A 27234-nucleotide genomic window follows, 5' to 3' on the forward strand; every position below is an offset into this window, starting at 1 on the left:
CCTGTGTTAATAAATATTGCCATGTTATCCACTGAACAATTTTAGAGTGCTGGCTTTTTTTAGAGTGGTGTACAATTTGGTGTTAACTAAAACAAACAGGCTACTGAAAGAAATATTACATATTTATTTGCAAGAAGCTTCAATTTAGCACAGGTATGAAAGTCAAGTAAATGAAACCATGCAACAGAACATGGTGGATTTAACAGATCATTTGTGATCTGTTACTAAGTTGAAAACTAAAAAAAAAACATTCAGGACTAAGGGAAACAACAGAATACATAAAAACAATAAATTATGGCATTGGATGAACTGGCATTCTAACTCCTTAGCAAAAAATGCACATTTATATGAATGATAATATCTGTGCATCTGTGTTTTGTTAGCTGCACAATTGACCTTGTGCTCAGATTCTTAGCATCATAATACAGTATGTGGTTCGTGCATGTTAGACATATTGGTAATGCTTTACATGAATGAAGCTTACAAACACATTCATAACCCTCTCATGAACAACATACAGCATAAAACATCATGCATAGAAACCATTCAGAAAAAATAAACTTTCACCTACCCATATACTGTAGTACCAGAACTAGTGTCACTAAGATGATTCCACAGAAAGTCCTTGTCAGCTCTCAAGTCCTTCCTTCCTTCCTGCTCTTAGCTTTCAGTTTGAAGTATCATGATGAATTGTAGTTAATAAACATATAACTGTAATATCATTTGCACAAATAGTTGTAATAGATTGTTATTCAGGCTGTTCTGATCAGTCATGGAGAGTACTTTCTGGCTAATTAATATGAAGCTTGTTATAGAGAACCTGTCCTGTTATTTTAGGAAATTCTGATCTTCTTTAAAGTGGAATCCTCAGGCTTAAAATGCTCTCTCCTAATTTGGCATTGTGTTTTTTAGAATAAAGATGTACTGTATATTTTAATAACTGTATATTCTAATATTTTTGCATCTATGTTGTAGGGAGAGAGATTTAGTCCTGGGTCGTATTCTTTTATTTAGGGTGGAGGGTATTTTTCTTTTGGCTTGTCAAGGTGCTGCATAGTGTTTCAGGTTACAGGGGTTGGACTCTACATTTCTGGATCTGTAGGGCATAAGCCTATGAAACACATAATTTCGTATGTACTGTAGCATTTAATGTTGTGCACTGTTCCGTTGTTTTATTGTCTTTTTAATAGATATTTGTCTGTTCAAGGTTTGACTGATTTTAATACTTTTCTATCAAAGCCATGCCGTAAAGAATATAAAGAATTTACATGCCTCAGATTTCTACTTGGGTTTATTAATTTATATTTTTCCCCCTTTCTCTAATTTGTAATAATATCTACAGTATGTGTATTCATGCTGTTCAACATTATGTGGATCCTCATTCACTGTTTTGTGCAGCTACATATGGCACTGATAGCATTTGTAGCCAATTACAGTACATTGACCTGTTCCGGTAAGATGTATGGTGTGTTGTCTATGAGGTATGTTTATATAGCTAATCGGATTGGCTGCCAATACATTCTTTTAATGTGTGAATTCCCATTGTTAGCATTGTGATGTACAGTATATTTACATATATTTAAGTTGTTTACAAAAACACATCTGGCATTAAAAATGGTACTGAAATACAACCCTAAGCCTGATTTGGGAGATCCCACATTAACCTACTAATGCAACTTTTTACCCACGTCTTGTTTGGTTCTCAGATGGCTCAGTATATCAATTAAATGTAAATGGTTTAGAAATAGAGAGAGAATTGAGTCTATTACTAGGTACCAAGTAGTACTAAAATGAATGCTTTCTGAATGAAAAAATCCCTCTCCCAGATTTGCTGAAGCTGTGACTGTGTGATGTGTCTGGCAACATTCTGTTTTTCCTACGGTCATCTTTTTTTTCTTTTCTTAGCTTTAATTTTTGAATGAATAATTCAGATTTGTAAGCCTGAGTGTATTGTGCAGACCTATTTTTAAATATGCTACTGGTTGCTTGCCAAAAGCTGTGGATTTGAAAGGTTTCCCCAAGCGAGTCAGCTGTCATGAGGGGAAGGTCTACAAAAATGGAGAGAAAAACAATAAACCACTTTGTCTTGTGGAAATGGATTTTCGTTTGTTTCAGTTTCTTCTTCATTACCTCTGTTTTTTCTTACCTTGACAAAGACGCTCACATCTGAAGCTAAGATGGCTGTACTATAAAAAGAAGGATCTGAAAATAGCAAAGAAAACATTCACTTATGTCAAAAGTCAAAGACCCTTTGGCTGATCAGTATTAAAATCCTTCTCTTTTGTCATCATGTTTATTTTCATGTTCTGAGCAATTACAATGCAATTCAGGGCATGAAAATGACTTTCAGTCAAAGAACAAAGCATTGTGATCACTGTACAATATTTCAAATGGTAGCTGCAGGATTTGTTTTATGAGAGGAAATTGTCAAGCCTTAAAATGAGTAGTTCATTTTATTTGCTTTTTGCTGCCTTTTTTCAAACATTCTGTGGCTTAGAACGTAAGATTTCTATGGTATCCTCTAATGTTTTTGTATTGCTGACACTCCATGCAAAATCACATTTGGGTAAATACAATGGAAGTACATTAAACGTTCATTAGAACTGCAATCAATATAATTTGCTTTTACCTTCAGATTGGGAACAAAAATATAGAAAAGTGTGTAGATCTGTACAGCTTTATACATTATATAAAAATATTATTATAAAAAATTATTACTTATGTTATTAAAAATTGAACTTAAGATCACAGTTTAAACTGTGACATCTGTCAAAACCTAATATGGATGAATAATGAGGGATTCTTGTAACAATGAGTAATAACTTGTGAACATATTTCACTCACAGTTTCTGAAATATTTTAACCCTTGAGAAGAATTACTAACTTGTAAATGGATTGTTAAGTGATTAAAGTATTAAATTTAGTAATTTAGCAAAACATCTTTAGATTACAAAAGGTTGGTGTTTTATTAGCTTTATTCACATCTTAAATATAAATGGAATTAAGGGGCACACCTACCTTTTAACATACACATTAAGTCAAAACTGCAGAGATGACTTAGCAGCACTGTTCTCTTTGTCCATATGTAATTATAAAGGAATATAAATGCACCATTAGGAAAAGAAGTGTAACAGTATTATTTTTTTCAATGAACAGATCAGTATGTAGCGGAGCTAGTTTGGACACAGTGATGTCATCGTGCCTAGGCTGGGGGAGGTCTCCTCTAGCTCATGCAGTGGCTCCCTGTTGGGTTACGCCGGAGACCCGGGTTCATGCCCCAGGTGTGGCGGGACGAAACGGGCATTGTGGAGCGGCGGAGGGCATGAGCCCACGTGGAATCGTGACGGTCACAAGTACATGCCTTCATTTGAAATAAATTATTAGTTCAATACATGGTCGTATTCCAACACAGCAGACAATGGGTGCAAAGTAGGATACACCTTGGATGGATGCCAGTCCATCTCAGGGAACATACTGTACATACATGTTTGCACACATGAGGGTACAATATAGAGACACCCATTAACTGAGACATCATGTCTTTGGACTATAGAAGGCAATCAGTGCACACATCATACCCAACGTGTCCATGGCAAGACTGTACAGATTTCACCCAGAAGGTGCTTCAGGCCACAGTGAAAGCCAGGAACCCAATAACACTAAACACCATACCTGTTACGAGCACAGCCGGCACCAATTAACTCCAAATCATTCAATCTTCATTCCACACCTTTTCCCTGCAACTCTTTAAACCCTCTGGTCACTGCTTCTGGTTCTCGGTATTAGGATTCCATCCTCCTTCTGAGCTCACCTCGCCCTCCTTTTCTGAAACTCTCTCTACCTCGTCTGGATCCCCTGACCTACGACATTTTGGCTTTGGATTTCTCGCTACCTCTCTCTCGTCTCGCCCCTCTGGAATTTATTTCTACTGTACGTTCTCGCTACCCAGATTTGACCTTGCCTGGAAAAATCTACCACTCTTCTTCGTCACAGGTCTTGGATACTTTAGCTTTCGGACCCCGTCTCGAGACCTGCACAGGGTTTGTAAATAACTCGCCGCTAGCAATACCACTGTGCTGTCACAGCCAGCACCTTCAATAAAATTAAACACATGATACATTATGGAAAAGAAGGGAAAAAATCTGTTCCTCCATCTCTTTCAACCTTTCTTAAACACAGGGCATCAGATGACATATATTTTTATACAAATTTAAATGAACTCTAAATATACATATTTACACTGTATGAGATGCATCCATGCATACAGTACAACTTTCTGCCAAATTCCAGAGCTGTGAAAAGCAGTCTGCCTGCCATCTTAAACTTTTAGCTGCAGTTGTACCATCACTCTTGGGATTTTTGTATGCTTCTCAATTAATGGAAGTCCAAGTCAGTGTACTATGTGAGGACATACAGTAACTTGCATTATTTATCACACACAAGCCATGACTAGGTGTTACTAGAGATCTGAGTTTTGTTTTGTAGTCCCCTTCCTGGTTGTTACATAAAAGATTTTTTGGAGATAGGACAAGGAAAATATTATTTTATTTTTTCTAATTAAAAACATTTCTTTAGTGCAATGTATTTGCACATTATACTGAAGTTTGTGCATTCTTTTGCTCAAAGGTGTCATCTTTTAGAATATACAGGCAATTGCCTGAAACCTCAGATCAAGGCTGGTAGAAAACCTAAGATTGAAGGTACCCCCTGGAGACAAGCACCAGCTGTGAGGTAGAGGCAGGGAGGGAGGAGCGAGGCATTAACTGAAACAAGAGGGTTGGTCAGGTCAGTATGAAAATAAACCACATGGATTCACTTTAGTTTTTTTATTTTTTATACATCAGTATGTGTGTATCAGGTATGATGTCTTAAATGTAATTTTACAGTCTGAAATTCCAAAAGTGATCCAGTATATTTTCTGGTACAACTGATGTTAATTTTTGTTCGTGGATTTATGGTTTAAATTTAATTCAGCCCTTTGTTTGATAACTCCACTTACTGCTAATCAATTCATGTGATTTAATTTTTTAATAAAATCCAGTTAAGAATTATTAATTATTGAATACTATATATCTAAAACCCTGGTACTGTAGGGATTTTGTGCATTTACTGGGACAATTATTAATTGTAGCCAGCAGTCACAAAATAATTCTTTGATGGCTATTAGAAAATCTACCTTGCGGAATAACTCAGCAACGCACACACACGGATACTAATACATGAGAATACATTTATTAATATATAAAATGTGCATATAAACATAACAGATCTTATAGTGAGGGTTAGCAGAATACAAAAGGTAATTTAAAATTGAATTAAATTGATATCAACTGTGGCTGAGGTAACAATTGAATTCTCGAGTTGTAATGCAGAATGTTGAATACTTATCCAATCTCTGTGGATTCAGATCTCCCACGGACACAAAGGAACAGCGGCAGGCTGTTGCTGTGTCCAATCGGCATCCTCTGGCCTGGAGCCAGGCAGTCCTGGTACGGCGTGAAGTGTGGGAGAAGGAGGGAGAGATTCCTGCTGCGGCGCACTGGCAGTGGGCTCTCTGAAGACCGGCTAGTTAGTCCTGGCTGCACTAGCAGAGTTTGTGCACATGAAAAGTGATTGCGGGTCCAAGCAAGTCACACTCTTTAGACGGGAAGAACAACGGTTCGTTCCTGATGTAGGGCTAGTCCTGAATACTGAGATTCAGCTGTCTACAGTTCCAACCGTAGTTCACTTATTGATCAGTCAAGAGTTCGCGGTGGGGTACTGGCGGTTCACAAGGCTTGCTGCTGGGCTAACCTCGGATGGATCCTTTGGCTACGTGCGGGCGACCTCCGGTCTCGACTCTTAGAACAAAGTAAAGTCCTGGCACTCAGACACACTGGATGTCACGTGCTTGTCCGAGATGAGTCTGAGAATGTCCTGCAGGGGCCCCTTCTGGGCCCTGTGCTGCCTCTTTTACCTGGAGGAACTACGGTTGTTCATTGGTTGAAAGTTTCGCGGGCATTCGAGACACACGTGGGGTCACCCTGCCCTACCAGTTCCTGATTGGCTGATCAAGGTGGAGGATGAGTAAGGCGCCAGAGATGACCATTTATTAGGCTGGCTGGAGAATCTCAGCCTTGGGAGTTGTTCCTTATCAGGAAACTCAATCAGATAGAAAAACACTTAAAATCTGAACCAAATGGAATGGCCTCTCTGTGTCCAGCACCACTGAGATGAGGGAGAGAGGGATTGGCAAGGGAGCAGCAAACTTAATTCCTGATATTAATAAGTCTTGCTCCGACAGTACCATATGGGGAAAGTTCAATGGCCACTAACCACTGCCCTTTGACATAAAGTGAATTTATTTTCTTACTGACAAGTGTGTGAAGCTTGGAAAAGAACTCCATTATTCATCCGATAAAAGGAGCACAGTTTAAACACTTCCGTATATTGAAGCGATAATAACACTAAGTAAAATGCAATATCTTGCTATGGCACTTGTAGAGTACCATCCTGTAATCTAACAATATTTTCCATTTTCATTTTCAATTTCACTAGAAAGGTAGATGTACTATATTTTAATCACTTGGTTATGTCCAGTTTGGTAAATAAAACACAAAGAATGACTTCATTTAAAAAATAAAGAGAATGTTAAATACTACAGCTTTGTTAAAATCAAAATGAATCCCATTGTAATTAAGGAGGGAGAGGTTTCAATTTTGTCATGATATTGTACACAGGTACAATTCAAGACTAATTATTCCTTGAAAAACTGTTTAATCTTTGGGTTGCAGACTAATACATATACATAATACTGTACATACATAATACATGTTGGAAAGGTAAAATGCTGGTATCGTGGGAAACTTCAAAGATATCCCTTAAACACCTTTCTAGATGGAAGAGGAAAAAGGACCTAAAGGATAAGATTTTTTTCAATTTATATACAGTATGAGCTACTATGTTTCTCCCATGTGGGCATTGGCTTCCCAGAATTGCAAATGGTGACCACAGTGGGTATCTGACAAGAGTATTGATCTGGAAAAAGTGGAAGCTGAACTCCTGGCAACAATTTGCTCAATGAGTAATTTCTGATAAGGTGTGTTGTGATAAATAATGGTGCTTAACAGATGGTTAAGCATGTCCAGAGGAGGTATAAAAGAGGAAATTAGGGTCCTTTCCTGCTAATTATGTAGCTTCCCGTTGTTCCAGAGTGGTTATCTGATGGCCTTAGTCAAGAGATGTGATGAGACACATCTCTCTATCTCTGCCTCTGACTGGGAATTTCCATGGAGCACAGCCAGAATCAGTGTCAGAGATGTCTTATGACTCACTAATATGCATTTTGTTTGATTCATAAATTGATTACATCTAGACCAGAGTGTAAGATAAAAGGACTGCTTTGCTTTTATATTTTCCTAAAAGCATTCAGAAGATCAATTATTGAGTATGTCTCTGTTACAATCAATCTTCATTTTTACAGAGGCATTAGAAATGGAAAACACAATAAATCTATTTTATTAAGCAAAAACAAAAAGAAAATGCTTAAAATTTAAACACAGTATGAGCCCTGAAACCTATGTGATGATTTTGCTCGTATTAATCCATTTGTCATGTTTAGCATGCTTTCATTCTAATTTTTCTAGCTGTTCAAGCTATGTTGATGAAGTCAATGCCCTGGCTGGATGAGATCCTCAAATTGATTAGTAACTAGCTAAGCAACCCAACTAGCTAAATAGAGCAAATGACTTTGTCATATTCTTATGACATACTAGCAAGTGATGCAAATAATTTTTTCACGGGAAGGTGTATGCATTTGAGAACATGTTTGGCACCACATCATCTCCATTTTGAGGCAACAACTCAATGAATTAAGTTAACAATTGTAATATTTGAATACTGAAGGAGAACTAAGGCATTGCAAACTGGTATGCTTTAATAAACCTCTACATTCTTAACAGTTTAAATCTTTTGATCAAAATGGTGGCTTTACCTGTGCTTTTTAAAATTAAGCATTGTTTAAGGCATATGGCTGCATATTTTTTAATGGAGGTTAGCATTAATGCCTTCCAGCTCCAGACTCTAAAAATTAGATGGAATACTAAACATTTCAAAGGGGGTGCAATTTTTCAGGCACAGTATCTCCATATTGATGCACACCTGTTATTCACTAATGCATTCCTACTGGCGGTCAAGAAGGAACAAATCTCCAAACACCACTTTCATCTTAGGAGCCTATCAAAAAGAAACAGCACTGACTTTGTTTGGGTCCAGTTTGTAATTTTTCTTTTGTGCCATAATAAAAATAACACTAAGAAATCTAAGGAACACACATTTCTGCTCAATTTTTTGTATATACAGTATGGATCTTGAGACTTGGTATGCTGGTGGTCCTTTTCATATTTGAATCAAAGGGCTTTCATCTAATGATATTTAATAAGATCAAGCGCCTTTTTCAATCAATTTTTTATTATTTTGCTTTGATCTATGAATTTGTTTCTCTTTGCTTTATTTATGATATCTTTAAGCAGAATTCCTGACAGACCTTCATAGGCCTGCTCTGCCAGATATTTTTATTATTAGACATCAATGTTTATGTACTAACAGGCTGCCGATTGAACTTGGTCCTCGTGGAGCACTAGAGTTGAATTATGCATTCAGTGAACTTTCTCCTGTGAAGACGACCAATGGGAAATAAATCACTATGCCTCTTGGTCAGAAATGTACTTAAAGGACTGTGGGAAGATTTACTGCACATGGGCTTCCAAACACACATTATTTTATATAAGGATCTAGAAGACATTTGTCTTGGAATTTTAATGCATCTAAGAAGCTTTTTTATATCTATCTGACTGTCTTAAATCCCAAGATCTTATATGAAAACTGACGGAGACCCATCAGAGCACAATGACCTACATATTATAACTATATTCTGAAACTGCATGAGTCATACAACTAAAATCATCACAAAAAGAAATTGCTTCTGGAGGTCTGGTGATTTCCCAGCTTCTTAAACTACTGGGTGAAATGCACAGCTGTGAACTTGGCTCCTTCATTAAAAGAATACTGTATATTTATCACTCACGCACCCTGTTTTAGTTTCGATTTTTGCATCTCTGACCTAAATATGTCACATTTGAAAACAACAAATAATATTTCTATTAAAATAACACAGTAGAGCAGAAGTCTAAAGAAAATATGAAAAGAAGGAATTTGTGCAGTTTGTACTGTATCAGCTTTTCGATTCATTTTTTTAAGTGCAAACAATAAAGACATAAAAGGTAATGTAGTTCTGTAGAGTAAAGTAACACATTTATTTGAATTGAAAATCATAAAGACTGATTAAACCTCATATCTCTCATTTTTCATACTTCAGACAAGGAGTATGAAAATGACTTAACTCTGTTTTTGGAAGACAGCTCTGTTTAAGACCTACAAAATACATCTCTCAGGGTTATAAAAATAGACTATATGGTACCCTGCCAAGATTTCAAAAATGTCAAAACTAATTTAAGGCAAAGTAAAGAATTTAAAATGTTAATAATAGTTTACTTTATACAATGGGAATTATGGTTTCCAATCTTTTTTTTTCATGTGCAGACATTTAATGCATTTTAATGTTCTTTTGATGAAGAAATTCAATACTATTTCAAGTGTTAACATTTATTGATGTATTTGCAAGTTAGAGTAAAATGGCATTCTATATACAGTAGCATACTCAGTAAATGATACAGCAGTGTAGATTTTAAGATCAAAGAATAAACAAAGATTTACACATCTTGTTTCCTTAGATAGCACATTGTGTTTTATGAACATGTCCCATAATTATTTTTATATTTTGTTTTTGTAATTGTAGGAAAGCCGTTTATAGAATACATTCATCAACACTATACGTAAACTCCTTTCAGTATGATGTTCAAATTGTCTCCTGTTTGCCATTTACGCTTGTTTCCAAGCATCCAGTGCTTCACAGAATTTAAACTACTGTATGTCTGATGTCCTATTTTATGTAGGTGAATTATTCTGAATTTGCATTCAAATTGATATACGTGGCACCTTCACTGATTTCTTATGACATGCAGCAGTGCCTGTGCATGGAAGGTGCGGCTTCCCTTTTTGAGGCAGCAGGAGAATAAGATAATAGGAAAGTCAGCTTTACTAATATGAGGGACCCCTGTTAAGTATCTATATTTGCTTTATATCAACACTGTGGATGAGGAGAAATTGTTAGCAATGAATGGACAATATTAGAAAATTGTCAGCCAGTGAATTCTGTCAATCATTTAAAAAGTTATTCTTTTGATTTTCCTCTATTGTTAAAATACTTGTCTTGCGCTTGAACAGAGAAGAATAATGTAAAAAGACAGGTGTGCTACTGGATAGTTTTAAAGATGACAACGTAAGGTTTTCATTCAGAAGAAGACTGGCGTGTCAGCATGCCTTTCTTCTTCCTTATAGAAAAAAACCAAACCAAACCAAAACACACTATTCTTGTCTCTCTGCTGCTGTCATCTCCTCAGGTCGCTACCTTAGTGGCTTTCTGTAAATTGTTGTCCAGTTTCTCTCACTTCCTCACTCTCTCTGGTAGTCGGCTTACTTAGCTCTTTCCCAGCTAACCTGCTGAAAGAGATCATGTTTTTATAAAGAGGATCACAGCATATCAGATATCACAATTGTAATGACCAACAGCTGTATCCTCTCAGATGGTGATTAGGCTGACTGACTATCACAGGGTGTCCACACAGCCTTTAAACATCCTGTAACTCTGATCTGCTGTTCATACAGTAGTACTCAAACAAAACCAAACCACACTAAGTGTAAATAACTGGTTGCCTAATGGAAATCTAAATACTATAACAATGAAGGTGGTAGGCTCTACAGTCATGATCTGTTCTATGTTATTTATAAATAAAACCTGATGTCATAAAGTAGACCTGCCATTTTATATAGATAGACTGATATTCCATTTATGTTTTTTTATTTATAAAAGAGTTATACTATAATCTGAATATTTATCTCTTCAAGTAGGAGAGATCATGAAATTAAACATAACTAATTAATCTTCATCTAAGCCTTGAAATTTAAATGTGTCATTATGATGTCCTATGTAGTGTTTATGGTGTATGAATATTTGTAGACATAATACCAGTAAATTATGTCAGAGAAAATGTTTTAAATTACCACTGATCAAGACTCTTTTCTGTAGCACATATATCAGTGCAGAATCAGTAATTAAAGTTATTTTTCGTAGGTTTTTAGTATGATGTGGAATTGAATGTTTTGCCCTTCTTTATTTATACTAATGTCAATTACAGTACCCATAAAAAGACATAGGTAGAAAACAAATATAACTGCTGTCTAACTATACCTAGGTAAATGATAGATCTGGAGAACTCATTAAGTTGTATTTGAATGTATTTCTGTGTGTAATCATGAAATTTTAATATGTTTTATAATTACATACTTCATTTTTGGCATACTTCAGAATTTTCTATCTTATGAATATTCAATGAAAAATAATTATTTTTTTCATGCTGACTAATGGTGAGATCAAGGACAAGGACTTCTCACAGCATGATATAGATATTACTACACAAAACAATCTTAATGAGGGGATGTTGATCAACCATTGAACTCTGGGAGATAATTTGACATGATCAATTTTAGCTTGACTCTGCTATTAACCTTTGTTTCAGGAGGCTTTGGGAGTCATTGCAGTTCAATGGGGCAAGTCAAACTCCAGGTTCTTGTCCTTCTAATAGCAGAAATCAGGCTTCTATTTTTTTCTATGTTCAGACTCCTAGCGAACCTTTCTTGCTATGTTTAAATAGAATGTAATGATAGGCTGTACTTTACGTCTTATACAGTAAATTCATGGCATTGGTGTATGCACTTATAATTATAATTACTTATGCGTATATAGCGCTTTTCTGGACACTCGTCTCAAAGTGCTTTACAGGTAATGGGGATCCCCTCCACCACCACCAATATGCAGCCCCACCTGGATGATGTGACGGCAGCCATAGTGCACCAGTACACTCACCACACATCAGCTATCAGTGGGGGGGAGAACAGAGTGATGAAGCCAATTGATAGATGGGGAGTATTAGGAGGCCATGATTGATAAAGGACACTGGAGTAACACCCCTACACTTTTAGAGAGACTCCCTGGGATTTTTAATGACCACAGTGTCAGGACCTCAGTTTTATATCATCCAAAGGATGGAACATTTTTACAGTATAGTGTCTCCATCACTATACTGGGGCATTAGGCCCAACACAGACCGCAGGATGAGTGTCCCCTACTGGACCCACTAATACCACTTCCAGCAGCAACATTAGTTTATCCCAGGTGGTCTCCCATCCAGGTACTGGCCAGGCTCACACCTGCTTAGCTTTAGTGGGTTGTTAGTTGTGAGTTGTAGGGTGATATGGCTGTTGGTGTATGCTTTCTGTTAATATGTTTACATTAAATACAGCTAATCTAAACCAGATGTGTTTCCAACATGGTCACCCATATTTTTTTTTATTGAAACCTCGATAGCTTTTATGGACTATTTAATGGAATCTAAGCATTCATAATAGACGTACAGTATACTATCATTGTATTCTAAGAATAATGTCCAGACACATACAGTAAATCATTGCAATGTAAGTATTATAAAATCAATATGAAGTAATTAATTATAACCCCATAAATACTTTACCTATAAAATGTGATATACAGTCATTGCAAACTATTTTCAATGAATGAAAATACATAAATGAAAGCAGATTATGTACAGTACACTACAATAAAAATTGAACATCATGTTTTAACACTCATCTTTTACTTCTCTGTGGTCTCTGGGTTTCTGTGACCCTTATCAGGAATATGTGGGTTTCTGATAATGAAATATTTGCAGATAGTAAATGTTAAGTGCACACAGCCCTAAAATGCATTGTCTGTTCTCAAAAACAGTAATTTCTGATAAAAGTACTGTGCAACACAACTATAGTTATGTGTAGATGTTGACAGGATGAAGGATGTGTAGCTTTTATGACTGGTAATGGAAGAATAAAAAAATGAGTGCCTGAGAGCTACTTGGAATATGTAGTTTCTAGAGGCTTGTTTGGAAGGAAGCATGTCTTCCAAACAAGCCCGTTTTACAGGATAAAAAAAAGACAATTAAACAGTCAGTCTTTTTGCAGTGAATAAACCATGTGTGTTAAATATGAATAAACCATCTTTTGCAGTTATTTAAAGTAGTTGAAAACATTGCAAAAGAATACAAATGTAACATCAGCAAGTCATGAAGTTGTGTGATGGAGATTTCAAAATTTAGCTACAATAACATTTAAAAATAGTAGAGACTGGTAGCATTTGCTACACTGCAAAAAAGAACTGCAGAAACTGGTTGCTGCAGAAGCAATTATTGGAAGGACTAAGAAGCTTTGCACTTGTGTTATGAATGAGAGCACTGGGTAAAGTTAAGGTGTATACGTTGCCTGACAGGGGCAGCATTTTACTGGAGCAGTGCTATATACAGTAGTACTGATCCTGAACTTGCTCAGAATGCACAAAAATAAGTTTCTGTAAATTAAAACTCATTGTGCCCTCAGAATTTTGATTTTTCACAACCAATACTGTATACAGTAGGTACGCAGTCCTATCTTAACCAAGGAGGGTTTACAAAGCAAAATAAACAGAAATTACCCACAAACTCATTTGACATTTTACAATTAAACACAGTTAAACACAGCTGCCACAAGTGAGTAATGTCACGTTCGTAAACCCCTCCTCTTAAGGACGCTCCAGCCCTTCCTTGTTTTCTACTCATCCACTGCACCTGCTCCCTGTTCCAACCCCCCTTTTCAGTTCTCCTTAAAAGCAAAGCGCTCACTCTATTCTAGGCTCTGCTCTGGTTTCTGTACCAGGCGAGTCCGGGACCTGGAAGCGCCTGGTCCCGTCAAGTTTTTAGTTCCTGTTCCTGTTCCCGTGCCGGTCCCGACCCGGCCCTGACCCGGTTCCTGTTTTTAACCCCGTTTGTCTTGGATGGACCGCCCGGCTTTGGACTTTTGCCTCTTTTTGGATTCTCCCTTGGACTTATAACTGGATTGTTTGCCTCGGCCACACCTCCCCCGAACACCAGCGCACCATGGACATGCCCCCTGTTTTCATTGCCGACTCCCGCATTCTTTTTCCCCGTGTTTTCCCCCGCTCTACCCCAGATTGTGTCGTCTGCATAGGGTCCTGAAAGAATGCTTTCGTGACAAGTAAGTTCTTCAAAGGAAGGGAGATTGTTAAAATTAGACTTCATAGTACTGTATATACTGTAGGTGTCTTTGACTTGTTTTACATAGCCAAACCATCTGGCTTCTTGAAAATTGTATTATACAGTACATTCTGATTTATCCTTTAAAGAAGGGTGGAGGTGCACTTTATGTTCCCAAGAGAGTGAATATTGGTTTTAAATGACTAAAATATGCAAACCCTTAAATATTGCACAGAGAAAAGTGGCACCAGTAGAATGTCCATGTGAAGAACAGGGAATGTGGACTAAAAGTACTCTAGCAAAGGGTTTCAAACAAAAGTGCAATGCAACAGAGATATGCACCAGACCTGCTTGATTTGATAGACTTACAGAGAAAAGATGACAGGACGTAATCAATGTGGCAATACGCTAAAATTGCTGCAGAATTCTAAGATTATTTTATATACAGGGTAGGAGATTTCTTAGGTAGAAACTGTGAACACATGCTTTGCTGGTGAATGTGTATCTGGTTTCATCAGATTGTGTGCTACAATGGTGGTTTCATGAGCATCAGAGGAAATAAAATGTCAAGCTCATCTGTGAAGTGCTTTTCTCCAGTAAAAGAGATCTATTATTACCTTTTCCTAAAACCTTGTTTATTTGGTTTGAAACAAATCAGGTTATCCTGATGTATGTATATATATAATTTATAACGGGAGCTGGTCCTGATTCCCGTGTAGTGCGTAGTTTAGGATCCTGTGCAAACAGTATAATCCACAAGTGACTGGAAATGGAAGGGATGGCAAACAGCGGACGGTGCCGACAGTGATCAGGTGCACGGGGGGAGCACAGGCAAACAAGTCCAAAACAGTCCAAGGGGGAAATCCGGGCGCAGTCCAAAATCCAAAGCCAGGTGATCCATCCAAGACAAGACAAGAGTAAAATCCAGAACGGGATCTGGAACAGGAACAGGAAGTTAAAAACAGAACGACGAGGGCAGGTGCTCTGAGCCCCGGACTCAGCTAGGTCAGGACGCCGATCGGAAGCCTAAGCCTTCATGTCGCAGACGTAGGGCGACTGTCTTCCAATGCAGAACCCCAAGGTTCCAGAGCACCGGGTTTAAATAATAAACGGAACAAGGGGCAGGTGAACGTGATAATGAAACTGAAATACAAAAGGGGCGGAGCGCCCTCTAGAGGAGGGATAACGATAGTGACATATTTGTGTTTCAAAAATAGCCTTTTGCCTTTACTAATACAGAGCTTCTTCTTTGCTCTTCTGTGTATTCACATTGCGTAGAGTCTGCATGTTCTCCCATGTTTTTGAGGATTATTTCTGAGTGCTGAGATTTTGTTGTACCTTTCCAAAACATGTCTCCAAATTACCCCTGTGTCTCTGCCCTTCATAGCTGGTCTCTGTCTAAAGTACAGTTCCAACTCATGCATGTTCCTTTTGGGACAGGCTCCAGCTTGCTGCAATCCTACATGAGATGAACCAACTATGAATAATGGTTGGAAAGTGATGGATAAGCTTCATATTGTCTGCGCATGTATAGCACCACAAGGTCGTTGCTTTTTCTATGTCCAGAAAAGGAGGAGTGGTAGAGGGTACATAACAGTGAGTTTTAGAGGTGGGTGGAGGTTCATGAAAGGTGGTGAAAATTACAATAGCTGGTTTGTTTTTCACCAGGTGGTGGCACTTACATAGTCATCATGGATCTTTGGAAGCAGATAGAATTGAGTTATCATCTACAGTACTTTCCAGTTTGGAATTCACCTGTAGTTGCTTCTTTGTGGAAAATGCATGTTGACTAAATTCTATCACCCTGCCATAAAACAGCCTGCTATGTGACAATTGCTCACTTAGATCAAAATGTCTTCAGGAATTATAGACATTTGTAAAAAATAACTTCAGAAAGATTTCAGCTTGTGCTCATGTCCTCATAAAATCTGAATCAGAAATTGATCTCTCCCACCTAATCAACTGCACTGATTACCTGTAAAATATACTGTAGCATGGGTTTTAAGATTTTACTGTTAACTTACAAAGCTTTACACCCACTGTCTCTGTCTTACATCCAACACACACAGGTCTGCTGATAATGATTTAACCCACATTTAAACAGCCTTTTCTGTGTCTGTAACCCAAGATGTGGAATTCTGTGGCCTTGCGTGTACAGGACTTTGAGCTAGTAAATATTTTTATAACTGGAAAAAAGACCTACTTTTGAGTTTTAAATCTCAGCTAATTATCTTCTTTTTTAATTTTTTATCTTGATATGCATTTTGATGTAATCTTCTTCAGTGCTTTGAGAACCAAAGCATGAAATTAATTTTAATAAATAAAATTCATAGGTAAAATTTGATTTGAACTAAAATTCAAGCAATTAATGGGTGTGAAATTACTATGTCTCTAAAACCAATTTGCTTTCATTGCATACATTTGAAAAAATATTCATTGACCAAACCAGTTGTTCATAAACGACACATAGATTATATTAACAGTTTTCTATGACTTAAAATCTTATATAGAATGAGTAAAGAAGAATAAAAAAAGATTTATAGTAGTCATTAATTCTATAAGAACCAGTTTCAGACAAAAAAAAAACATTAGAAATGGTGGTTATATTAATTTATTCTTTGGGAAAGCTGTGATTAAAAATACATGAATAATTCCAGTGATAGCTCACAAAGCTAAAGCTAAGATGCTTATGTAATTTCTTTCAATGTTTTTACTTTTATTTTCAGACCCTGGTGTCTGCTTTACTTAAAGTGAGAGTGAAATCTTTTTTCTAAAAAAAAAACTCCACTCAAGATGATATATCAGCATTAAAAATGTACAAGCCGGCAATCTAAAACCATCTTAAAATGATAATAACCTGAGTTGACTCATAATTACTGGTGGTATTTTAAAGTTTAAAGACTTAGGACTTAAGACTTAAAGGAACTGAAATAAAGAAATGTACAGGTACTCCTTGAATAATACAAAGGATCATGTGTCAGGATAGGTCACCTCAGGTTAATGTTTAAATCATATGCAATTACACTGCTACCCAACATATGTTAAATATGCTTAACATCTTCACAGTATTTCACAGATTGGAATTCAGATTATTATCAAATGCCTGTAGTTCATCAAGATTAGATTTACTTTCACTTTACTTTGCCTTACCTACTGGTGTACATTATGTCCTAAAATAGTAAATAGACTTCAGTATGTACAGAATTCTACAGTTTGTATAGAATTTGTACTCCTTTGAACTTGTACTCCTTTGTATTTGTACTTGTGTAGAATGTACCCCTATACCCTATAAATTGTAATGGCTCCCATTGGTGTTTAGGGTGTACTTTTTCTCCTTCTCATGTACAGTAATCTATCTTCAGATTATGGATTTATAATCCAGTTTGTTATCTGAGAATCTATTACAAATTCTGTATCAACATTTTTAAACACTTTCAAAGACCTGAAATTTCACCAGGGTGTATTATGTATATGTTAGTTTTACTCATGGCTACATTAAATGAATGATCTTTTTTCCATTTCTTGTGTTGTGTGTTACATCTATGCTACTGTGCAACATGCTATGCTTCTTGAAACGTACACATGGTATAAAGAAAACTGTGTTGTTATTATAATATTTAACTTGTGATTCTAAAGTTCTGTTACCCGATCTATCTTCTGTCTAGGCAAAGTTAAATATTAAACGTACCGGTGTGTTGAAACCTGAACAAAGCTCCACAGTTGAAACATTGTGTGTCTTCCCTTTTCAGCATGGAATAAACCTTTACTTGTTCCTTTGCAGCCTATGCATACTGATGCAGCTACCTACTTGAACTAATGGAATTACCGTACAAGTAAACTTTAAATTGAAATTATGTTACTGAAAGTAATAAATGGATCAGGGGACCATTTGAATCGCTATTTGTTTTGAAACCACTTTTAAATATGATGCTAATAAAATGTGTTTGCAGAAGTCTGTTAAACAATCATATGTGACAACTGATATTGTTCACTGTGCAGATGCTGTATTTATATGATGATTTATGCTGGGGAAGAACAGTCCTGACTATAGCCAATAGTGTGTGTTCTACATTCATATGTTTATTGAGACAAAATACTTGCCAAATGTATTCATACATGAGTTTCCATCTATGATGTTGTGCATGTATTGCCCTTGTACAGCATGTATAACTGTTCATTTAGCAGACATTCACTATGTATGGGCCTTTGTGTGCTGTACACAAGTATGACACAAGAACACTTTTCTCTGTCTCTTGTGGAAGAGGCTGTGCATCATTTCTCTTTGAGCAATAATGCATTGAAACCTTCGGAAGTGTCTGGCTTCTGATAGCACTAGCTAGTGCAGATCTGATGCCACCAGGGATACACGTGACCACCGGAATATACAACTTTTTGCTTCTTACTAATCCAGCAATGTTCAGAAATGCTCAAGCTCCACCACTGTCTGGCTTGTAGTCTCAATTCTACATTTATGCAACTATGGATACTTATGTAATAAGTGTAAAATATGGACATATGGACCTATGGATGTAGTCAGTGTAAAACAAGTTTTCTTAGATTCTTCCTTGTTCTGGTGCACAGGGGAACTAGTCAGCCAGTTCAGACCAGAAAGTACATCTAGGTATGGCTGTTATTACTAGGAAATATTTTGATGCTTTTACTGTTAGGATACCTTTGTTGTCTTGTGAGCCAAGCATGTTCTACAAAACAAACACCTGGGTTTTAATCTATTTACATATCATTAAAGCGTGAGAAAGAAATTTAATGATTAATAAGGAATAAAATAGCACTTTTTACATCTATAAGGGCAAACACTTTACCACTGAATTGCAATAACCACCATGGAGACACTTTGCAATCATGAAGCACCAATAGCAATACTATACATGAGATTCGGTTGGGAAATTAGAAATAACTTCACCAATTGAATTAAGGGGAAAGTTTAGGTTAGCTGTATTGTATAAATCCAAGATGGAATTTAGTCAGGACACCTGGGTTAACACCACTCTTAAATACAGTCCCATGGGAACATTAATGACCAAATAGTCAGGACAACAGTCTAGCATTTCAACTAAATGATGGCACTTCCTACAGCTTAATGTTTCCTGTCACCTTAGTAATCAATGGTTTTGGAAACTTTGATCCCAAGGCAAGATTGCTAACTACTCTTGCACCAACACCTTGAACACCAGTAACCTGATCTGCTTTAGAGCTCTCTTTCCCAGTGTTGACCAGACCCAGACCAAGTTGCTGTCCAAATGGGCTTTAAAGCATACTTCATATGACTTACAAATTGAATACGCTGCCCAAGAATAAGCATATCTTTTATTTTTTGATGATAAATGGTGATAAAACCTAAAATATGCTATGTATGATTGATTCTTTTGAAGATCTCTCAAATCGTTTGATTTGATTGATCCTTAGCTTTCTTTCAGCACATTCCTAGGCACTCCAGGCACAATGGGTGTTCAATGGGATACAGGATTCCAATACATACATCTATCATTCTATAGATAGGGTTGCAAAAGAGAGAACACTATTCTCATCATCTTAGATCTTATGTTAATAAACCTATTAAAACATTTTCCAGTGGTTTAAATTGAGCACTAACTCTGGATTACCTGATACTAATTTAAGTAAGGAAATCAAAGACTATTTCTAATTAACATCTACAAAACAACCCCTTTGAGTATTACTTTCTAAGATGACTGTGTTGTCCAAAATATTGCAAGGTACAGTATCATTGCTTATAATAAAATACGCAATTATTACTGTTATTATAATTGGATATTATCCAATTCAGGCTCAGAGGGGTACAGGAGCCTATCCTTGCAAACAACAGACGCAAGGCAGGATATACTCTAGACGGGACTTCAGCCCATCACAGAGCGCACAGAGACACAAGCATGCATATGCTCACACCAGGGCTAGTTTTGCCAGATGCCAACTAACCTGCCAGTATGTCTTTTGCCTGTGAGAGGGATAAAACTGGAACACCCAGAGGAAACCCATGCAAACACAGGGAAAACATACAGGAAAAGCTGAGAGCACCCTAGGTCCCGGATTGAAGTCAGGGTCCTAAAATATAATAATATTATTACTAATAGTGATTAATAGTGATTTTTTACAAATTGCTTATTTGCCATGAATCAAATACGGGATGCAAATTCTAATACATATGGTAACCATGAGCTGCCAGAAAATAACTTGTAGCTGCTCTTGGTAATCTTTCCTAACAATATTATGTGTTTTAGATTTGAAATCTTCACTTCAAAGGGTGAAGGAAGGTGATGCTATTTATAAAAAATGTAAACATTTTAGACTGTAGAACAAAGAGACTCAGAGAACGACAGGCTTTTCTTGATGGTCTTGTATTCCTTGTCACAGTATATGAGCAGGATAATACTGATGTTTCTATGGAAGAGCTACAGTACCTCTGTGCACTTGGAAGACATTAGAAATGGCAGAATGTGATCATATTTTTGTGGTGATATGGCAATGAATGCTACTGGGAGAGGTATCATCCACATTAGATTTCAAGGGGTTAAGTCTGTACTTGAATGACTTTGCTCATATGTGAATGGAATTCTAAATCTTTGGATGTCTCTATGCTTTTTAAAGAATCATATCACATGACTGAGCACAACAGGACCACCATATCTTAAGACTGTCAGAGTATGTTTTTAATTCTAATGTCAATGAGGTGAAAATAGTGTAACTATGCAATGTCAATTTCAAAGATACCTATTAATCCAAAGTTTCATAACAATAATGATAACATGCAAACAGCAGCAGTTTTGCAAATAAACCGCTGTGAGAGTTTACCTTTTCTCCTAGGCTATGTTGAATAATTGAACCTGTCATTCCAGGAATAATTATATTAAGGCAGGAAATCCAAATCACCATGTAGCTATATAGCATTTTAATTTACTTACCCACAATTTCATATTCAGGTCAGCTTTGGTACTGTTTCTCATGTAAATTTAGCTTTGCCTTTGCCTTGTCAAGTATCAGGTGTTAATTAATTTTCTTCAGGGCAGCAGAGCGTGAGATTTTTCTTAACTCTGACTTTCTTCTTTTGCAGTTTATCGCCTTTGCCTCCTTGTTTTTCATCCTTGTGTCAATCACAACGTTCTGCTTGGAGACCCATGAGGCTTTTAACACAGTTATAAACAAAACTGAACTGATAAGGAATGATAGCCAATTTGAACTGGTCTCACAATATGAAATTGAAACGGACCCAGCACTGACATATGTGGAAGGAGTCTGTGTACTCTGGTTCACTTTTGAGTTTCTTGTGCGTGTCATTTTCTGCCCTGATAAGCTTGAATTTGTCAAAAACCTCCTGAATATCATTGACTTTGTGGCTATTTTGCCTTTTTATCTGGAAGTGGGTCTCAGTGGGCTTTCATCCAAAGCTGCTAAAGATGTGCTGGGCTTCCTCAGGGTCGTTAGGTTCGTCAGGATCCTACGAATCTTCAAGCTAACCCGCCATTTTGTAGGACTGCGAGTGCTGGGACACACTCTTCGAGCTAGCACTAATGAATTTTTGCTGCTTATTATATTTTTGGCTCTGGGGGTGTTAATATTTGCCACCATGATTTATTATGCTGAGAGAATAGGTGCAAGTCCCAATGACCCAACAGCCAGTGAGCACACAGAGTTCAAAAATATTCCTATTGGATTTTGGTGGGCTGTGGTCACTATGACCACCCTTGGTTATGGAGACATGTACCCCAAAACATGGTCAGGAATGCTGGTAGGTGCCCTTTGTGCATTGGCTGGGGTGCTCACAATAGCCATGCCTGTACCTGTCATCGTCAATAATTTTGGAATGTACTACTCGCTTGCCATGGCAAAACAGAAACTACCACGCAGGAGAAAGAAGCACATTCCACAGGCTCCCCAAGGTGGCTCACCCACATACTGCAAGACAGAACTGAACATGGCTTGTAATAGTACCCAAGGCGATGCCTGTCATGCTAAAGAAAACAGGCTCTTGGAACGCAACAGATCAGGTATTGTACCTTCATTACTAATGAATGGCTATATAGACCTACCGCATTTTTTAAAGTAATACTGAAGATTTCATCTTTACTTTTCAATTAATAATTAAGATGTAATGAAAAATCAAATCACCATCCTACCGTATGAAGCACGAATTAACTTTGCTTCAATTATGTAATTTTTAAAACTTTTAAATGTGTCATATATTTATACTTATTACAGCTATGATTGGCACTATGTTTCTGTTTTGTGAATTCTGAAATAGGTTTACTATATAGTTCATTTTGATGTGTATAATATGGTTGCAAATGTGTGTTGTCCTTTGTACATATATTTGCTTGCTCCAAAGTATGCAGCATGTGTTTTAGCTTGGCATCATGCATGACAGGTTTGTTGTTGTGTCATGAATGTGTGTTTTTCATTTGTGCTGTCCTGTTGAGTATTTTGTTCTCACCCATACAATCCTTCCCTTCTATGATTAAAGTGTTTACTCATTAATGAAAACCACATAAACAATTAATAAAAGTAACAAAAATGATAGTATTATAAAATTAATTACATATCTTTGTTTGATAAAATAAAATATACAATACATGCATGCAATCCCCCCAAGAAAATTAGGAGCACAGAAACACTGTTTACAACAAAAGTAGTACTTGTATGCAAAGGGTCATTGCTGGTCCCACTAATATGCACCTGAATATTGAAGTATTAGAATTCTAACAATAAATATCCTAATCCTAACTCAAAAAAAAACAATGCATTTGTGGCCAAAGTATCTGGGAAAATGTTATTCGCGTTGTAGAAACAATATTAAGTACTGTCCTGTATCTTGTTGTATGGAAACTATGATTCACTGCCATTGTCTTGTCTTAAATTATTTTCTAATAAATATGGCTTTCACAATGCAGATTGCACACAAGCAAGATATACAAAGCAGAAAAAAGAAAGAATAGTGTTACAAATTGTGGAGGGCTGTCAGAAGTATAGAAAATTAAAGTGTGAAATCATTAAAATAAATCAACCCCAATGTCAGATATACCTGTGTATACCTGAGACAGGTACATTGAGGCACAGCTCTGGCAAAAGAGTGATAAATCAAAGGTAAACTAGAAAAAACACATTAATAATAACAATAACAATAACAATAACATTAACACAAAATGTTCACCAAAAACACATACAGTATACTTGTTACACTATAAATGAATTAATACTATATATCTCAAATGCCTATGCTCTACAGAGCCAGTAAACCCAGAATATGTTAACCCTGTAACCTCAAACACTATACAATGCCTTGGAAGGTCAACAAAAGGGATAAAACCTATATCCTAAATAAAAAGAATACCACCCACACAGAACTAAGCCTATTACCTGAATGGCCACAAATGAATGGGAATGTACAGTATCTCGATATTCTAAAGATGCACCAAATTAGGAGAGAACATTTTTATCCCAAGAATTCCACAATAAAGGAAATCAGAATTTTCTTAAGATAATAGCACAGCAAGCTCTTCAAGACTAATCAGGTCCTTTCACCTGGTGTTTCTGCTCTCCCTCTTCCTTCCATTCTTTTTTTATCTCTTTTATTAATTCTCCCATGTCTTATTATATTGACTTTCTATGTGTTGAATGTTTACTTTTCATCGTGATTAAGCAAACTAATTCCCTAGAAGATCTCCTTTGATCATTTGTGTTTACCTGCATGTAAGCTCAGCTCTACCTGAAAAATTCTCAAAACTGAGAGTTTGTAAGTAATACACCGACTTAAAATGTGTAACAGTTTTGCAAGATATTTACAAACTGGAACACTTTCTTGGATAGCATATACTGTGTACATACTGTAAAAGTAACTCAACTAAAAGACCCTGAAGCTGTAACAATTCCAAGACTTTGGACATTTACACATGAAAATTAATTTAAATGATGGAGATGTTTGTAAATCAGATGGCAGGAATCTTGGAGGAGTTTTAGAATTGTTCTGGTAAGAAAATGGCTTTCTAGAAATACTATATGTCTGAACATCAAAAATATATAGAAAAGGCTTGAAAATGATTATCTGAGAATCTGAAAAATTAAATCACAAGTCAGAAATTAAATATAGTTGACTATCAAAATTAACACAATTTCTATTGCTTTACGGGGCCTTGAGGATCCAATCCAAGGGTCCTCAAGGGTCAAAATTTACAATGTAGGCAAATGTTTAATTTGATACAATAGAACTAAAGAATACAACGTTTATTCTCCCATATTTTACTACATTACAACTCACCAAATTATGAAAGTTACAATTTCAAAAACTGTTTTTTTGGACAAGATAGGCTTTGTTTCCTTAAAAATTCTATGTAAACAATTTGTTTAAAGTAAACTTCCATTAAGCTGTATAAAAGTCAGGCAAAATCAACAAACAAGATGTTTGTGATTTCAGAAGCCTTATATAAATGTTTGTACATAGATTCAACTTCTTAGAAAGGACAATAACCCTGATGTCACACATACAGTACCATGAACCCAAATCAATGTACAATGTCTTTTTGCATCCCTTGTTCATTGTGCTATTGCATTCATACCCTTTGTAGTGTAAGCTTGATGTTGGTGTTTGGTATGTTTCAGTGTGGGAAAAAAAATGTGGAACTCTCTGTTGGCCTTTTTCTCAATATCATTATTGTCCAACATGGTGCTTTGACCAGTGTTGTCAGGTGAAGACAGTGGAGGAAGTGACCACACTCTGTCACCTGAGGAAAGGCTCCCAATGAGGAGATCTAGTACCAGAGACAAAAACAGAAGAAGTGGAACATGTTTCTTACTGACGGCAGGTGATTACACATGTTCTACAGATGGAGGGATCAGGAAAGGTATGGATATCTTTTGTCCCGTAAAGACACACACAGTATCAATGGCATAAGCCTGACCCCAGCCAGAGCTTAGTTAAGTTATTCACATCACAACAAAAGTATGAACTGAAATGAATAATTGTAGTCTAGCCCACAAAACTCCCAAGGGGGATACAATTTCAGTATTTTTGAGAAAACATATCTCTATACTAGCCCTGACATTTTGATAAACATAAACAAGTACTCCAATGGTTTGCTGTCATGTCACATGGAAGAACTAACCAACAGGATCCAAAAGTCTCCATCTCATATAATACTTTTAAGCTTCAAACTAACTGGGCCATGAGGAGGATAAAGAAAAAAAAAACCTTGGTATTTTACATTCAGCATCATCCACAGTACGGTCAGGGTGTTGACTCATTAATCCCTCAGAGCACAAGCAGAAGACAAGTATAGTTTGATGAGGTGGATGCTGTTTTCCCCTTGCTATAAGTTGCTTTTATTCTTGTGTCTGGTGGTCAATAATGCATAATAGCTTGAGGCAAAGTTTTAACATGCTGGTGCACCTGTATCCTGCAGAACTGCAACACACCGTATTTCATTTGCACAGAAATTCATGATAAAAAATATGGTGATAAACAATTATTGAAGATATTGCACAATTCTTTATTTTACTAGTTTTCTCTCAATTGAATATTTTCAGATTCACTTGTTACACTTAAACCTTTTAACTGGTCTTGTGATGCAAATTAACTGCCTTCTAATATAAAAGCCATCACTAACTTTTCAAAGTAAAAGTAATCATGACCTTCCTATAGGTTTTAATATTTTAGATGTAAATATGAATTACACACTTCAACATCCTAGATGAAGTACAGATGCGAAGACTTAAACACCTTACTATACAAAGCCCTGACATGTTAAAATGGACAGCCTTATACAGGGATAATGTAGTTGTGAGAAAAACAACAGCTCTTAACATGTCTGCACTTTATTTTGCAGTGTGGCCTTGTGCATGAAGCATTGTGTAATGCATTGAGCCATGCAGAAAACTGATTATAATATAGGTACAGACGTAGTGAGGGAGAACTAGAAATTCTGCTTATTTCTCTGAGGGGAATTTACATTCTAATAATCCAAGGCTCTCTGTTTGTTCTTTCTTTAGTGTGCATCTTCATTTGTACTCTATCCAAAAAGGCATTAAAACCACAGCAAATGGCTGTTGAAACAAAGAAAGAGCACTGGCTGTGTTTTAATTGTCTTTAGTTATATTAAAATAAAATGACACACTTGCTTAATATTATTTTCCTATTTCTTTTTATAGGGCACAACATAACATTGTGAAAAAAATTAAATTTTAAAATGACTGTCAATCTTTTAGGTGTCCAAGAATCAAAATATTATCCAAATTAAATCGATCATTTAGTTATCTCAGTCGTTAAATTTGAATTTCTTCTGGAATATCAGAGTCCATTAAATCTTTGCTAATTATGTACTATTAGGAGATAATTGCTTAAAGTGTTAGTAATCCTACATTCTGAAGCAAAGTGCCCACATAGATCAGGTCCTGGGTGATAGCAAGAATCTATTTATATAAGAGAACTGAGAAATGCTCATGCACTTTAATTTTGCTTGGAGAACAGCTGGCAGCAAAACAAAAGACCAAACATTGTTTTTGTAACTTTAGTTTTCAAGTGACAATTAAAATGACAACTCATTTTTCACAATTATTAGAAATATATGATTTACTTAATTAAAAAAATACAATACAATACAAGTAATTTCTGTTCATAATACAAGGTGTTAAAAAGTTCTAAATATTCTGTCAAGCCTTCATTGCCTGTCCAATCTTTTTCTAATAGAACAGAGTCCTATACATAACCATGGCATGTATCGGTTTCAGTAGATGTACAGTATATGACACAGTGAGTAGTCTATATAGAACATAGATAAAGAGAAAACAAAGGAAGCGTGACAACAAAAGTTTGTACAAAACTGATTTATTTTTAAAAAGTGAATAAGTGAAAGGAACTTGAGCGGTGCCTAAGGAAAGAAAATAACAAAACCAAATGGATCTAGCTAATTCAGTGAGGTCTAACCTAACTAACCCAAACAAACAAAAACCAAAAGGCCTTCAGCGTCTTCATGCATCCTAA

General features: G+C 36.3%; 1 protein-coding gene across 3 annotated transcripts in view; it reads left to right on the plus strand.

Moving 5' to 3' along the window:
- The window catches only part of kcnc2 (potassium voltage-gated channel, Shaw-related subfamily, member 2), an 89104-nt gene that overhangs the window by 55696 nt on the left and 6174 nt on the right, over positions 1 to 27234 (plus strand). For all 3 annotated transcript variants that reach the window (XM_088923667.1, XM_088923668.1, XM_088923666.1), the window contains exons 2-3: positions 21319 to 22252; positions 24935 to 25099. In XM_088923667.1, the coding sequence (XP_088779793.1) occupies positions 21319 to 22252; positions 24935 to 25099 (1099 nt within the window). The remainder of the gene's footprint in view (positions 1 to 21318; positions 22253 to 24934; positions 25100 to 27234) is intronic.

This window comes from Atractosteus spatula, chromosome 8 (assembly GCF_055471065.1).
Source record: "Atractosteus spatula isolate fAtrSpa1 chromosome 8, fAtrSpa1.hap1, whole genome shotgun sequence".
NCBI lineage: Eukaryota > Metazoa > Chordata > Actinopteri > Semionotiformes > Lepisosteidae > Atractosteus > Atractosteus spatula.